General features: G+C 43.3%; 1 protein-coding gene across 3 annotated transcripts; it reads right to left on the reverse strand.

The window, feature by feature from the left end:
* Positions 1-37: 37 nt before the first annotated feature.
* Positions 38-15,145, reverse strand: LOC146560252 (cdc42 effector protein 3). Of its 3 annotated transcripts, none has more exons than XM_085244212.1 (2): positions 15,070-15,145; positions 38-3,208 (listed from the first exon to the last, which is right to left on the reverse strand). In XM_085244212.1, exon 2 carries the CDS (start codon positions 2,734-2,736, stop codon positions 1,828-1,830), a length of 909 nt encoding a protein of 302 aa, XP_085100338.1. In that variant the 5' UTR covers positions 2,737-3,208; positions 15,070-15,145; the 3' UTR covers positions 38-1,827. The 3 variants fall into 3 exon arrangements, with proteins under 3 accessions (XP_085100338.1, XP_085100337.1, XP_085100336.1); XM_085244211.1 differs by lacking the exon at positions 15,070-15,145 and adding an exon at positions 12,157-12,320; XM_085244210.1 differs by lacking the exon at positions 15,070-15,145 and adding an exon at positions 12,153-12,320.
* Between the last annotated feature and the right edge of the window lie 781 nt (positions 15,146-15,926).

Raw genomic sequence — 15,926 nt, forward strand, 5'->3', positions numbered from 1 at the left:
CTGTAAAGTGTGTGTCTGCAAAGAAGCAACCGCAAAGTTTTTGCAGTAGGAAACATTTTATTCGTACATTTACAGATTAATTATACATCATAGATGACATTTGAATAACAGGCTACTGTGAACATGCAGACAGTGAACGTCAGGGAGGCAGAGAGTGAGCCACAGCATGTATAAAGACATATCTCAAAACTCAAAGCAGCACCTTTTCTTATTCTTACCCTTAAAGCTTTTAAACAACACCAACATTAAGCATACCCAGCTTCTCTCTGATGATATATTAAAAAAAAAAACAAAAAAAAAACCACAAGGTTAAACCTGCCAGTGAAATGTTGATTAAATGGGATACAATCATATTAGAGGATGACAGTAAAGTCAGCAGCAGCAGAGTTGATGTAAAAGAGTGGAGATGTCAACATTTCATCCCCAAATCACACCTTAGAAAGCAAAGATGAAGAATTTAACCTGCAGCATTAAACTAGTAGTATTAGCAGTTTGTAGCTTAGTCTATGTATGCAATGTTAACTCTGCTGCATAAATACACATTTATCCTGAAAGAATTAATAGCTGTGCAGCTGGAGATTCCTCCTGTTTTCCCAGGCCGATCTGGAGACAAATATATTTGACTCTGCAGAGAAGTGAGCAGGAAATCCTCAGTGAGAGTCAGATTAACAGGCGATACAGATTAAAGGGAGCAGTGGTGATGTTACTGCAACTGTGCTGGTTAACTTGGAGCAGGGCTGCCAACTTTCTGCTCTCAGTTGGGGTGAGATGAGGGCAGCGATGTTTATGTGGGACAATTAAACACACAAAAATGATGCATGTCACAGGTGAAGGACAGCCTGCATTTCCTCTGATAACTTGTTCGTTTTGCACACTTCTCTATCCCACGCTCTCAGCTGGGATGTACTTGTGGATCAGCGCAGCTGTTTTACTTTTCTATACTAGGTCCATTAAAAATGTGGGAAGCTGTCTCAGAATGTGGGACAGTTTTAAAAGACGATAATCTTTTTTGTGTCATTTTTGGATGCCTCCTCGCTTTAAATAACCCAGAAAGAGGAGCAGCGACGTATTTTAGGTAATTTTCAGGATAAATCTGCCAAATTTGTTTTGCTGGTAAAAATTCTAAACGCCTCTTGGCTTATTTTATTGGTTAAATTAATGATTAAAGATGTCGTCCTCCTATACAGCCTGCTGTTACGGTAAACATCCATAAACACTGTAAGTTGAAAAGTTTTTTTGAAAAGCTTTGTTGCAGGGTTAATTAATAGTTCTAAATAACTAATACAGTTAGCTCTGTTGGACTGTTTGGTTAAATATGTGCAGCTGTTTCGCTGTGGGGACTCCCACATGTATCCTTGTGAAGCTGCAGGTATTTAATACACTCACAGGAAAGACTTCCCCCATCAGCTGAAAGCAACAGGATGCTTATGGACCTGTTTTGGTTCTAAAATGGGCAGAAAACACCTGCCCAAAAATAGATGCAAATGGGTGTATTTGTTTTAAATAAAGGAGGGTCTGCAGGTTTGTTTGGACACCGTGAGAATGATGGTGTGCATGTAACCGTTGGCAACCCCGTGTTATAGTTTAAATGTCTATGTGCATGAGGTTCAGCTTTGAAGGCTCGAGCAGCAACGTCCTGCATTTCAAGCTTCTTGAAGTCTTTTATCACCTTCAGACTCGGCTCTCAGGAGTTGGTGAAAAAAAAAAAAAAAGTTCTCCTCCCTCCTCCGTCAGTCCCTCCATCTTTTGTCTCCATCAGTCTGTTCAGAGTTTTAAAGGATATATTAAACCATGTATAAATATATCTTTTTGTCTCATTAATCTCAATCACAGCTCGCAGTGGTTGTCCTCAGCTTTGTAGCGGTCCATGATGCTCAACACATCCTCCAGGATGGATGGGCCCAGATCCAGGTTCAACCCCGCAATGGAGTCAGAGCGCGACACACCAGAGGGCTTTGTGAGGCCGGCGTGGTGGAAGACGGTGCAGGGCGACTCGCTGCGTTCGCTCCGAAGATCCTCGTTGCTCAGGTAGGTGTCGGAGTCCAGGCTGAGGCCCCGGCGAACGTCCTGTGGCCCGCAGATCTCTGACATGGAGTCCTCGGAGGAGCCCTCAGAGAGGGAGCCGGAGGAGGGGACGAGTCTGCGGATGGCTGGGGAGAGGGAGATGTCACGGCAAGGCTCGGACGCCAAGCGACCCACCACGCCGTTCTCACAGAGCGACACAGTCGGGTGCTGCTGGCGCTGACCGTCTCTCTGGCTGCAGCCATTGTTCTGTTTGGGGCTAGCCGCAGGAGGCTGCTGATGGTGGTGGGAGGGACCATCCAGATGGAGGCGCGGCGGTTTGGGTGGAGCCTGTTCGTGAGCGATGAACACAGGCATGGAGATGGTGTTCTTCAGCAGGCCGCTGGACGAGTGCTGGTAATGGAAGCCGTTAAAGGCGTAGCTGTGCACGTCATCTTTCGCGGTGAGGCCCTCTCCCAAGTCTCTCTCCATGCTGTGCGAGCGGGCGTGGCCGTTCTGCGTCCGGCTCGTGGGTGGCAGCATGTCCATCTTACCCTGGAGGAAGCCCACGTCTCCAAACATGTCGCCCTCGCCTTCGGGCCCTACGTGTGCGCTGTGACGCACGTCGCCCAGCGGGGGGCTGATCATATCACCTGAGAGGACGTCCCGGAGCTTCAGCTTCTTTCCCTTCTTGGGAGTCGTTGTTTTTAGGTACATGGGCGTCTTTGCAGGCATCTTGATGTGGCGGTTGGGTTCCTCGGGCCGTTTGAGCTCCAGCAGGAGAAATTCAGCGGGAAGCAAACAGTGCTGAGTTGATAAGAAGCTCTCTTGGCTGTTTTTCCCCACTCTCAGCTCAGATATTCAGTCTGTTCTGCTTCTCCAAGCGAGTAAACAAGTATTTAGGTCGGTCAGAGTAGCGATAGCAACCCGGCGGTTGAGCCTCACACTGACATGTGACTCAGGAAGGGAGAGGAGAAAGGTCTTGATCTCAGATCAGCTCCCTCTGTCTTCCCCTCCTACGCAGAAAATCCATATCAAAGCGAACGCCGAGCCCTCGTCTCCTCAAACTCTCGTCTTTATCCCGGCTCAGGCAAAGAGCACGCAGGGGATCAAGAGTGGGATCTCTGGCTGCCTCGCCGTCTGCTGCCCGGTCGGTCCTCCAAGTTCCTCAGAAACTTCAGGAATGTGACATCAAAACACTGGAGATCTGTGAGGAGAAATCAGAGCGAAAAGGGAGTCAAAAAGCGGCTGAAAGAGATCGAGGGGGAGAGGAAAAGCAGATAGATGGGACAGAGTGAGGAATGAAGCCGGGGGGAGATTTACAAGCACTTTTTCAGAGAGCCAGAGGACACTTGAAGGAAAACACTCCAAGAATCCACAGTGTTTGCTCAGAGGGCCCTGCCTGCCCCACACTGTGTGAAAATGTGTGACTGGAGGTCCTCGGGCTGCTCTTACAGAGTCACGCATTAGTCTTGCATTCCCAAAGACCCCTCAGCCTCATCAGTGGAAACAAATTACCACACTGAAACTGTCGGTTTCAAAACACCTCGTGCCTAATCACAGCATCTCATCAGGAAATAAAGTGTCTTTCCCGAGAAAGACACAGGGAACACCCGAAGCCTCGAGATCAGAACTCCAGTTATTTAACTGGTTAAACATGTAGAAGTGCAGGTTTTTCAGGACCACAGTTTATCCACAGCTCTTCAGTTTCCACTCTTTTACTTCAGTCATAGCAGATTAAACCTACTAACACTGAGAGTCGCCTCACCAATGGTTAGAAAACAATAAAGGGGTGAAAAAACAGGGAAATATCCGATACTGACAAAGTGTCTGAGGTGAGAATTTGTTCTATGCTCAGTAACACGCTGACATTATGCATCTGTGTTAAATTGCTTAGGAATGGAAAAAACCAGCTAGTGTGAATGGCTGAAAGAGGCCAGTAGTAAAAAGCAGTTTGTGTGTTCAGTAAGAGCAGAAAAGAGTAAAGTGCCAGTCCTTTTACTCACTGAAGTCCAGTTTTTACACCTACAGTGCTTAAAAAAAAAATAAAAAATGTATTAGAGCATCTGTCATAAAGACAAGTACACAAATAATTTAGATATCTGTCAGAAAAAAAAGACTGAATTTACGTTTAGATACCCAAATCTGAGCCGGCAACCTGAGAAGTGAGAAATTAATCAAGCATTCAACCGCTAAAACTAATTTATTGTTCGTGTTTGCAAAAAACCTAATTTGGTGTCTTAATTAAAAAAATGTTTTAATATTTTTTCAGTATTTTTGGTAAAAGTACATTTGAAAATTCACAGATAACAACAATTATTATAATTTAATATTAAAAATTTAAAGAGTAAATTACCATTAGACAAAAATAATAGCTAATTACCAGTTCTGTTAATTTAGGGCAGCTGAGGCATAAACCTTAGATTGGGTGATCTTAAAAAAAACAAAAAAAACAACTGTTTTAGTTTTTGATTTTAGTTTATTTAAGGTTACTTTAATAACCCTGGAAACGGCAGTACTTCCCTTGGTAAAAGCTACACTCGCTCTCTCGCTGTCATTTTTGACACCGTCTCTGCTGCACAGAGCTGTTGCTTTTGCTTCTTCAGTGACCCAAAGACTTGCATTCAGACAAGCCTCCATCATTTAATAGGCGAATTAGAGAAAAGCTTTCCATGCATCGTTTAGAAAAACAGAAACAGCAGAACCAGTTCAGAGCCATCTGGTTGTATGTTAAAAACCAGTTGACCCACTTTTGGTCAACCTTTGGAAGAATTTGGTCTTGAATAGTTTGTTTTCTTGTATAATTTTCAGATCTTGTGAGTCAAATTGCTGCTTTATGTGCGGTCTCCGTGTTTAGAAATGAGAGAAGCACGCTCGCAATGAGCATAAAAACATTTTTCTTTAAATCGCACAGCCGTCATGTGTTTCTTGTGACTGCCCGACCCTCACTGGGTGTGTTTACTGAGAATACTTTGGATTGCTTAAACAGATCTCTTTCAACAAATAAAATCTGCCGTCTTGAGTCATATTCGTGCCTCCGTCTGAGTGAAAAAACTGTTTATCAGCAGGGTTGATTTGTGCAGCTCTGAATCGTTACTGTCCCGGTGTTAAATCTTTGTATTTCTGATGACTCTTATCAGTTCTGACTCAGTCGTGGTTATTTTTCTTTAGCTTTTTAAATACGTAATAAACATTAAAAATACCAGAGTGAGATTTTTAGCTCAGCTTCAGAGTTTCCAGCACATCACAGAGGCATCTGAAGGGGACCTGTGAATCTCACACTGGGGTCAGACTGAGGTCAGGTTAGAGTACAAAAAACATGCGGCTTGAAATTTGAAAGAGGGTCTGAAATGAGTAAACTTTGAGTTCAGTTTGAGATTGAACTGTTTGCTTCTTTTATACAAGTTGCTTCACTTCTTCAGAAATTCTCAGTCCTCCTGTGATTTTGCTCTGGGACAAACTCTCATCAGTTATCAGGATTTTATTTCCGTCTTTTGGTATTTTCCAGCTGCCCCGTCAAACGGAGTTCTTGGGAAACCGCCGGCACAAACGGGAGAACTTCAGCTTTGGTGGAGTCTTTTCGCGTTGCAACATGTATCCTGCGACACATGCAGGCCACCCAGGGGACACGCTTTAATGAGGCCTGAAGTTTCAAAACACTGCTATGTGGAAAAAAAAGATTCCTCACAGGTTACACCCTGGAATAAAAACAGTCAAACGAACAGGAGCAAACACATGCAACACAAGTGAAATTTGCTTTTCTCAAATTCAGTGAACAGAAGGAGAGGGGGAGGTTTCTTTAACCAGCATTCAGAGTGTGAAAACAGAGAGTGTGGCTCTGGGTTCAGGTTCATTTAAGACCGAGGTCAAACTTCACTGTGCTGATAAATGATTAGAAACTATGCAGCTCTCATTTATTCTTTTAATCAAACCAACTGGATGTGTTTTAATAACATTACAAGTAGTTATCCTCTCTGTCAAAACAGAGCCCACTGAGCATTGGTGGTTTTTAGATATCGGAGTGAAAAAAGAAGTGAAATCTTATTTAAAAGCTGCTAAAAACAACTGAGATACACTCCCCGGACGCTTCATTAGGTACAGCTTGCTAGTACTGGTTTTTCGTTCAGAACTGCGTTAATTCTTCATAGCACAGGTTCAACAAGGTGCTGCAAGCTTCCCTCTAAGATTTTGGTACATATTTAGTTGACAGCGTCACACAGTTACTGCAGATTTATCAGCTGCACATCCATGATGTGAATCTCCTGTTCCAGTACATCACAAAGGTGCTCGATTGGATTGAGGCCACTTGAGTAACTGTCTGAGATGATTTGAGGTGTGCGACACAGTGTGTTGTCCTGCTGGAAGCAGTTATCAGTAGATCAGCATGGCTGTAAAGAGATGGACGTGGTCAGCAGCAACACTCAGGTGGACTGAGGACTTTAAATGTTGGTACTAAGGAGCCCAAAGCGTGCCAAGAAAAGCTGACAGGAGTGCGCACTGTGGTCTTCTGCTGCCATAACACATCTCCTTCAAAGTTTGATGTGCTGCATGCTCAGTGATGCTTTTCTGCACAGCTATTTGAGTTAGTGCTGCCTTCCTGTCAGCTCAGCGCAGTCTGGTCTTCTCCTGTGACCTTTGACATAAACAAAGCATTCTTGCCTAGAAAACCGACGCTCATTTTCTCTCTTTTGGACCCTTCCCTGTAAATCCTACGGATGTTTGTGTAAGAAAATCTCAGCAGATCAGCAGCTTCTGCAACACTCAAACCAGCCCGTTTGTCACCAACAACCACACCACACTCAAAGTCACTTAAATCACCTTTCTTCCCTTTTCTGATGCTCAGTTTGACTTTTAACAGGTCGTCTTGATCATGTCGAGAGTTGCATTAATGAGCATGTGAACAGTATAAAATTAAATTGCTGTCTGTATTGAAGGATGGTGCAGGGAAACGGTCCGGGCAGTTAAATAAAGTGGCTCCAGTTAAGCAGACCTGAATCATTTGTTGTACCGTCTGTTTTAATTAGCTCAGCTCTGACACACGATGGTCTGATGAACTCAAATCTCCGGGATGAAGACACACGGCTCTCTTCTGTGATGAGCAATCGGAAGTTCAGACAGTGTCTGACGGGTGAAAACACCTCAAACCCTTCCCCCGATACTGGCAAAGACATGAAAGGGTAACTTCCCCACTTATTATTAACACTCCAGGTGTTTTCAGCCCAGTTAGCGTCAGGCCTCTATGGAGGCCTAAAGACTTTCTTAATGAGTTTATGGTTTAAATCACGAGTTTGAAGTCTCAATTAACACTATATGATATTCACTCAATATTTTGGTTTCCAGGAATTAGACCAACAAGGAAGATGAAGCAGAGTATGAGTTAGGGTGTGGCTATTTTGTGATTCACAAGTCATCATGAGCGGTTTCTCCCTCAGTTCCACCCCCAGCTGAAAAAAGTCAAAATGGTAAAAGGCTTCAAAAGCCCACTGATGGGTGACGTTACACTGGTGACATCCATGCTTCTTCATCATCATCGTCATCATCATGTTTCAGATGTCAGATCTTATCCTGCACGACAGCAATTACTGCAGGATAAACATAGTGTAGTAAAAAGTGAAATGGTTCCTCCTGAGTCGTAAGAATGTGGCTAAACTCCAACAAGACTATTTAAAGAAAAAGACACAATTGAGGTCACAGATAATCACGGGTCAATAAAAGCCGATACAGGCCTGATCTGTAACAACTACTGAAACCTCCTAAACCAATGTGGAAGTGCCAGAAACTGCAGTTCAATGAATGACCTCTTGATGTAGCCGCAGTGACGTCACCGGTAAAGTCCTCTGATGAAGCCTCAAGCTGAGGTATCCAACTTTGAAACGAGGGTCACTGCGTACTCATATCCCAACTAAGGCCAGCTATGAAACATGCTTTATCCTCCTTTGTGACTCTAATGCAGACCAACAGTGCAGTTTAACATAGTCCAAGTTCAAACACGAAACTGATGTAACGCACATAAGTTTATAGCTATTGCTAATTTTCAACAATTGTCCCTTGTTGGGCTGACAATCAAAATTTCCAAAAATAAACTTTGCCCTGCGTTCAGTATCACTTCAACCAAGCAACTGACACAACAAACTCATCGGGAAGGTGTTCACCAACGTCATAGAGCGAAGGGGACGTTTTCTATATATCAAGTCGCCCCCTGCTGGACAAGTAAATGCCAGTTTAAGGTATAAATCACCCATTTAACCTGTTTTCAGGCTCTGAGCTTGAAATTATTATCTGAATGACAAGTGGATGCATGCACTGGTGTAGGCTGCCTCTCCACTAACTCACCTCACTGAATTGCACGTCTTGAGTGGAATTTTTGGAGCATTTTGAATGATAAATAATGTGGGTTGTTATGTGGATATTGGTTCTATGAGCCCATCCAAGAAGCTCCAGTTCTGATGGGTGAAATTGAAGCCTATGATTAGGGACAAAACAAGACTTCACCATCCCATAGATGACATTATGGCATCTTTTATTGCCTATTGTACCAGATGTGATTTACACCCTCATTTCCTTCATTTCTCTCTCTGGTCCTACAACAACACTTTGCACAAACAGCTACGAGCAGCAAAGGAACCGAGCAGGGCAGCAACTCTCTCCGTCTGACAGCCAGAACATTAAGATGACATCATAAACAGCTCCGTCTAATTTGAGCCTCTGAGAGTCATAAAGAAAGCGACATTAACTTGTCAGCGCTCATTTTAACACAAAGGGGGCAAAAAAATACCAGTTATATTTATGCAGCACAAGTCCAAGCAAAGAAACACCACACCTGATGAACTAAAAAAAATATATATATATAATGAGACTGACCACGACTGTACAAAGACAAACAGGAATAATGGACCGGTCAGAACTGGTACAGAAGGGTGGAGGCTTCTTCAGATGCTGGAGAAACAGTTTCTCTGGATTTTTATGAGTTTTATGGTTAAATTTGACTCAAAAGGCCTGGAAAAGGAGACAAAATGCTTTATTTTTTACCCATATTTTAATGGATCTCTACGTGTCAAAGCTTTGTACGCTATTTATTTGTTATTTTCACATTTGCCAACTAAACTTTCGATAACATGGCCATCAAAACGTATTTCCAGCAGCTTCATGGTCTAACAATCCCAATATGCATCTACAATTACAACACCTACAGACTCAGGAACAGCTGAGAGCAGCAAACAAACTGCTGGGCCTCTCTTTTTGCTGGGCTTTTTACTCTGGCAAAAATACTGTGACAGAAAAAGTCATGTTTGTCCACTCACTCTCAACGAGTTATTCCAGTTAATTCATGAAATAAAACGTGTAAGATGCTTTTAAAAAAAATAGTATCAGATATAACTCAATTTCTAACTAACAGGCTTCATTATTAGTTTTGTGGGATGGGCATGGCTGGCTGGCCTCCTTTCTGAGTGACTGCTTTTATCCGGTGATGAAATAATGGGGGAGGTTTCTTCTGGGATGAAAACAGAGCCTGAAGGTTCAGTAACTAGTCTGATTAGTTAGAAAATGATATGAATCATATTCTATTCCGTCACAGTCATCTTGACGTAATTGAAGTGTTTTTGGCAAAGTGCTCCCCACCACCATCATCAAAACACCGAATGAGGAAGAATGGCACTCCTTTTCTCCTCTGGAAAATCATGCCTCAAAGTAATCAAGCTGTTCTGGCCCTGACTTTTCTTTCCTTTTATTTTAATTTGTCACCCATTTGTAGGAGAAAACGTGGTCATATTCCTGCAGCGAAGGCAGTTTTGTGTAGAAGGAGTCGCAGAGCTACAAACTTCGCTTGCATCTAAGTGACAGAGAGGAGACTGTTGTGTAATGTTATTAGTGAGGAAATTCAATCACTGAAGTCATCACCATCACACAGAGAGACGCTCACACTGATGGCTGGGACAGACTTGAATTACTTAATACAAGATCACAAGGAGTGCAATTAATTATGCAGCCAGTTCCCAAAAGATCAGACAACCAATCACAGCGCTTCTCATTTTTTAGTAGATCTCTCTAAAACCAATTTCTTATCCCTGGCTTTTACCACACACACACACACGTGTCGGGTATTCCTGTCTTGTGGGGACATCTAATGCTTTCCCTAGCCCCTTACCCTAACCATGAAAAATGAATGGCTAACCCTCACCCTAAACCTGACTGTAACCCTGTCACCAAAAGGACATTTTGAGTCTCAAAATGCCTTCAAACTGGTGGGCACCAGGATTTTGGGCCCCACAAGTAGTAAACTTTCAATTTTTGGTACCCACAAAGATATGAATACACGCTTATACACACGTACCCCTACTGGGAGCTTTGTAGTGTCGATGAAGCGTGACTCCAATGTTTGTTGTCCTTGAGCTCAAGCGTGGGTTCCCAGCGCAATTCTGTCTCAACCACAACATCAACATAAAACTGACTGACCTCTGAGCCTCACTGCGACACACCGAGGTGGGCATCACATACATGTGTACTCCTATTCGCCCTATCAGCCTAAATACGAACGGAGGGAGAAACTCTCAGACGGCTGGTTGGGATTTCTTTGCATCACCTTTCCTGGAAGCTGGAATTTGGGCCACTGCTGATGATGCAATCAACCACAGAGGAGGCCGAACTAACATCTGTTTCTGCTCTCAGGCCCAGTTTGTTTAAAGTCTCTCCACCAAAACGGACCGGAGCCACCCATGAGTCCTGTCATCTCCTGGGACAAACACGTATTACACGCCTGAACGCGCGACTCTGCGGCTGCTTTCATTGTTGTTATTCTCCGCAGAGTGGCGCGTAATTGCGCTCAGCAGGCGACTGTTGACAAAAGCTTTTATTTTCTCCTCCATTAATCCGTTTATTTTTGCCATAAAAGCAAAGCTTACTCCGTCTGTTATCTGGCTGTTTTCCCACAAGGTGGTTTCACGCTAATGCAGTTTGTGTCTGAGAGCTGATGGTGACTAATTTTCCATCTCGTGCCGTGGGTGTACATCCAGCCTGCTTCTCCTTGGCTGATAACTCACAGCGATTATTGCTAAGTACAGTAAAGCAGACTTCATGTGAAACCCCAGGTGACGCAATGTGCGCTGTAACGAGTCTTTAATGTTGAACAAACCCTTTTTTCTGGCTTTAGGTTTAACGTTACTGTTCCTCCCCCACCCGCTCATAAATGTCTGGAGGATAATAATCAAAAATATTCTATTTTTCTATTCTATTCTAAAATGCTGCCAAACTGAATGAAGGCGAACTCTAGTTAACTTCCCCTCTCTCCCTCCGTGCGCGTTATGTAACTGCAGCCTCTCAGATCATCCCATGTCCTCCTGAAGCCTTCCTGCAGCTGACTGATTGGTACCATTGGAGCAAATCGACACATGCAGCCACAGATACAGGTCCAGTCAGCTCTGACTGACCCACGAGGCTTTTGTTTTCAAGTATTAATAAACTTTAGCCGATATACATACATATTTTTTACAAAAACAAAACATCAGACTCTTACAGCGAGTGTCTCCTGGCTGTGACCTCCACTCTTGGGTAGTAGTTTGCTCCTGAAGCAGCACATGTAGCAGTGACGTGCTATAAAATAGAGTAATATGTCAGCCTCCCCCGTCTGGGGGGGGGGGGGGGGGGGATGTCTAAGGCGCTTCTTCTGCAACACTTAATCTTCTTAGAAATTAGATCATCACGAGCCCAGATGGGGAGCGATTGTCCAACATCGCCTATTCTGTCACTGCGCGGTGAGTCAGAGTTGACTGGTGGATGAAATAAGAGTCTGGCTGTATTGTGTCCCCAGAAAAAAAGTATTTTAGAAATTAAATTCATTAAACACGCATAGCTTTACGTTGTTTATGACGTCAGGAGTCGGGGACACGTGCTGAAACCTTTATTTTTAAACACTGCGTTCCTTCAGATTTGTCTGCTCGTTGAGCCAAACTGCGCAGGCAGCGCACGCTGAAACTAAAGGGAGTGCCTCTCAGAAAACACACACACATGTTCATAAATAAAATCACACACTGCTTCATTCTTCTTATTTTTGTTACACAAAACTACAAATCTCCTCAAAGTGTAATCTATGACCACAAATCAACAGCTGACCACACAAAAAAAAGATAAAATAAAGTGATTTATCTGATATGTACCTACAGTTCCGTCATTCTCCGGGAAATAAACCCACTCTTCTAGTTTGGTTGTAAAATCCACCGACGCAGGGCTGAGGTGCAGGGCAGGTAAACCTCTTAGTGACGGCTGATTACTGTCTCTTGAGCGCTCTGAGCGGAGAAAGTAAACTGGTCACCTCTTCTTCCCTTACAGGAGTCAAGTCTGCAGCACTGAGCAGGGAATGCTTCCGGTCATGAATTTCAAAATAAGGTAATCCTCCTCTAAAGCAGCGGTCCCCAACCCCCGGGCCTCGGACCGGTACCGGTCCGTGAGTAGTTTGGTACCGGGCCGCGAGAGTTGAGGCTCAGGTGTAAAATGTATGGTTTTCAGGGTTTTTATCGGTTTTCAGCGTTATTTTGTTATCGTTTTTATTGTTAACTCTGTTTTCCTGGGTCTTTTCATGTGTGTTATGAATAAATCTTTTTTTCGATACTGGTTCTAGTTTTATTTTGTTGTATTTATCCGAGACACCTTAAAGGCCGGTCCGTGAAAATATTGTCGGGCATAAACCGGTCCGTGGCGCAAAAAAAGGTTGGGGACCGCTGCTCTAAAGCGCTGTCGCATTTTGTATCACCCACCACCCTTGGACTCAGTGGGGACACTAAATAAATAAATAAATAAAAAGAACTAAGGCAGTATAAAATAACCTTAAACGTGATATTTAATCTTGAACATTTTTTGAAATAAGTTACTTGTTTTATAAAATATAAAAATAGCCCTGTCTTTGAGAATCACTTTGATAATGAACCCATTTAACGCCTTTTAATCAACACAGAACTCATTTTGGCAAAAACGAGTGTGGGCTTTTATTTTTTAAAGGTAAAGATTAGCTTCCGGTGGCACTGAAGGCGCAGACGCCGTGATTAATAAACTGTTACATGAGCACGTGGGACTGAAACCACCAGAACTTCTCAGATAACACACGAGCGACAGTGTTAATCATACAAATGACCGTGAAAGAGCAGCGAAGCCGCCGAGACACTGAGGCGATGAAACACCTCTTTGATCTACAGGTGCGAAACCATAAAAGGTCACAGGTCACATGGTGAGAATTAGCCTACTATCAGGACGTAGATCCCAGTTTATGACTTCTTTACTGCAGAATGAACTCGTTCATATTTAATTGATCAGTAATTAAATCATCCCCACTGACCCAGAGTGAAACTGAGCAGTTTACTGACCATCTGTTCACTTTAACCAGCCAATTACAGAGCTCTCTTACTGTTGATCTCCTGATGTGACAGACTGTGGAGGTGATGAGGGTACTGCTCTTTAATTTGATTAGCTGCAGGCGCGAAACCACAGACCTGCTGCTTTGCAGTCAGCAGCCAGCCTGATGCAGAGTGATTCAGAAAACAGAGCAGGTCTCTCGGATGCCTCACCAGACTTTGTTTAGTGTTCATAAAGAAAAATATGGTGAGACGTTTGGAGAGCTGTGAGCTGCATTCAAAATCTCAGCAATTCACCCTGCAGTTTCTTTTTTTTTTTTTTTAAGTTGAGCACAGAAGATAAATGCTGTCTGTATTAATCTGTTTAGACATCATCGTGCTGTTAGGTTGGGAAATATATCTGACTCAAGGAATGCGACTCACTTAAAAATATCACGACAGAAAAACATTTTGCTTCTGCTCAACTTGGTTCTGTAGTATATGAAGTTATCAGAGTTTTTGTGTACGTGACTTCATATACCGACGGCTAACGGTTATGTTAATGTCATATATCCTTCTGTTGTATCTAGGTCAGTGAAATAAACATTTATCCTGTTGTCTCCACAGAGCTATAAAGTCTCAGCATTACAGGGAATAATTATGCATTTTAATTGGCCTTCAGTTTATTTTACTGCTGGAGCACAAAATTTGGAGGCACAGTCTGGTGCTCCCAACAGCATTGGTGCTGGGCATAATTGCTGCAAAGTAATGAGGACTCAACAAATGGAGAATGCAGACGTTTGCTGTTCGCAGGTCAGATTGCAGACACATCTTGTTTACAGCTCCTGAAGGACGCCTGCAAGGCAAATTAAACCCATTCCCTCTTTGCTCATCCACTCGAGTGTGCTTTGAGCCCTTCTGCAAAGAAACGCTGGCGTCTTTTCCGCTGAAGCAGCATCACACAATAAAACTGCACACGTGCAGAACAACCTCCAAAGCACGGGAGATGTTACTTTGGGGATTTGAGGTTTCATTGTGTGCGTTTCTGGAAGCGCTTCATCTTCTTCTGTGACACACAGGGAAGCAAAAAGGGTCCCAGAAGTTCAGCAGCGGTTAAATCTCAAAGTTTTCGGTGGAATTCCTCAAAGCGAGACCAAAACGACTCTAGCTTTATCTCGCTTGCCCACTGTATTACTCTCACTCGCTATCTGCAAGTGTTTGAAGGCGTGTGGAATGTGTAAACTAGATAAGCAAAGAATTACACAAGATGTGGTTAGATCACTGAATCGCAAACACACACAGATTTATGACATCACCTAAGTAATTCAAGATGTAATCAGGGCAGTATGGGGTGGGTCCATCTGCAGATCCATGAGACCACTATCATTTGTCTCTCCCTGACACACACACACATACAAATGCACAGGCCGCCAGGCCCCCCAGGTGCTGCCCCATGCAGAGACCCCCTGAGAGGTTGGTGTTTCTCCACTTCTTAAACACAAAGTCGGGGGTGGAGGTTTGTGTTTGCATTCAATAACAGAGCTTAACCCCAAAGCAAGGACGAGTGTGAGGTCTGTTTAAGTTATTCATGTGAGAACAAAAACAAGAAGGCTATTAAATTAAATCTAAAACTATGAATTGCTTTCATATGAAGCGTTCTGCTTTGTTTTTTGCCTGCAGTTCGTTAAGAGAGGGAAGAGAAACAAGAAGCAGAATTGCAGGAAGAAGGAAAAAGGTTGCATTTCCTCACGCTCTGGAACATGGCACCACGTTGGTCCTGGAAGGCGATGCTGGCAGGCAGGAGCACAGTCAGGGCCAGCCTGTCCTCTCTTATTGTTGGTTATTATGCAAGAGGCTAACTCAGCCAGGTGGAATTAATCTGTCCCCACGAGACACAGATTTCACAATAAAAGACCTGAGATTAAGTTCCAGTGTCGAGTCATCTCAAGACTCACTTCCCAGGAAGATTACTTTCTGTTACACACAATTAAATCTCCATAAAACTCATTTAAATGTAGATTCTGATCATTTAGTATAAATAATACATATCTGCTGAAGTTACACAATATTTTTAGTCTACAGTATAAAATTTAGCTCCCATGGTTAGTTTCAAGTTCATTATTTAAGATTTGTATTGATGTGAAATGAACAGTGCTACTTAACATCTGCTCATTTATTCTTGTCCTATTAGCGCTTGAGTCAGTGTGTCTTTTTTATCTGTATTAGCTTCCTGAAGTACTTCAGATAAACCCAGAAAGCCATAAATCTCAAAAATGCTGTAGCCTCACTGGTCTTAACCCACACAGTCCAGCATGCAGCCCTGCAGTGGCTCTTGGTGAGCGTAGGCGTGTACTTCCATTTCCGAGCAGCGAGAGTCACGAACAACATACAACGGAGACACAAAGTGACCTCATAGGCAGGAATTCTGGGAATCTGTGAGTAAATGAGCCTCCATGTGTTTCCATTTAGTTTGCAGTGATTGAAGCAAACTGCTGCTCCTCAGGGGTGATTGGCCGAAGGAAGAGGGAGAAAAAGAGGAAAATGAATCCTGGAAAACAGACGAGGAAAGGCAAAGAGAAGAGGAAGAAAGACACCAGCTTTGAAATG

The sequence above is a fragment of the Mchenga conophoros genome, linkage group LG14 (assembly GCF_057382185.1).
Source record: "Mchenga conophoros isolate Kocher_MC1m ecotype Shallow Benthic linkage group LG14, M_conophoros_male_GT1.1, whole genome shotgun sequence".
Lineage (NCBI taxonomy): Eukaryota > Metazoa > Chordata > Actinopteri > Cichliformes > Cichlidae > Mchenga > Mchenga conophoros.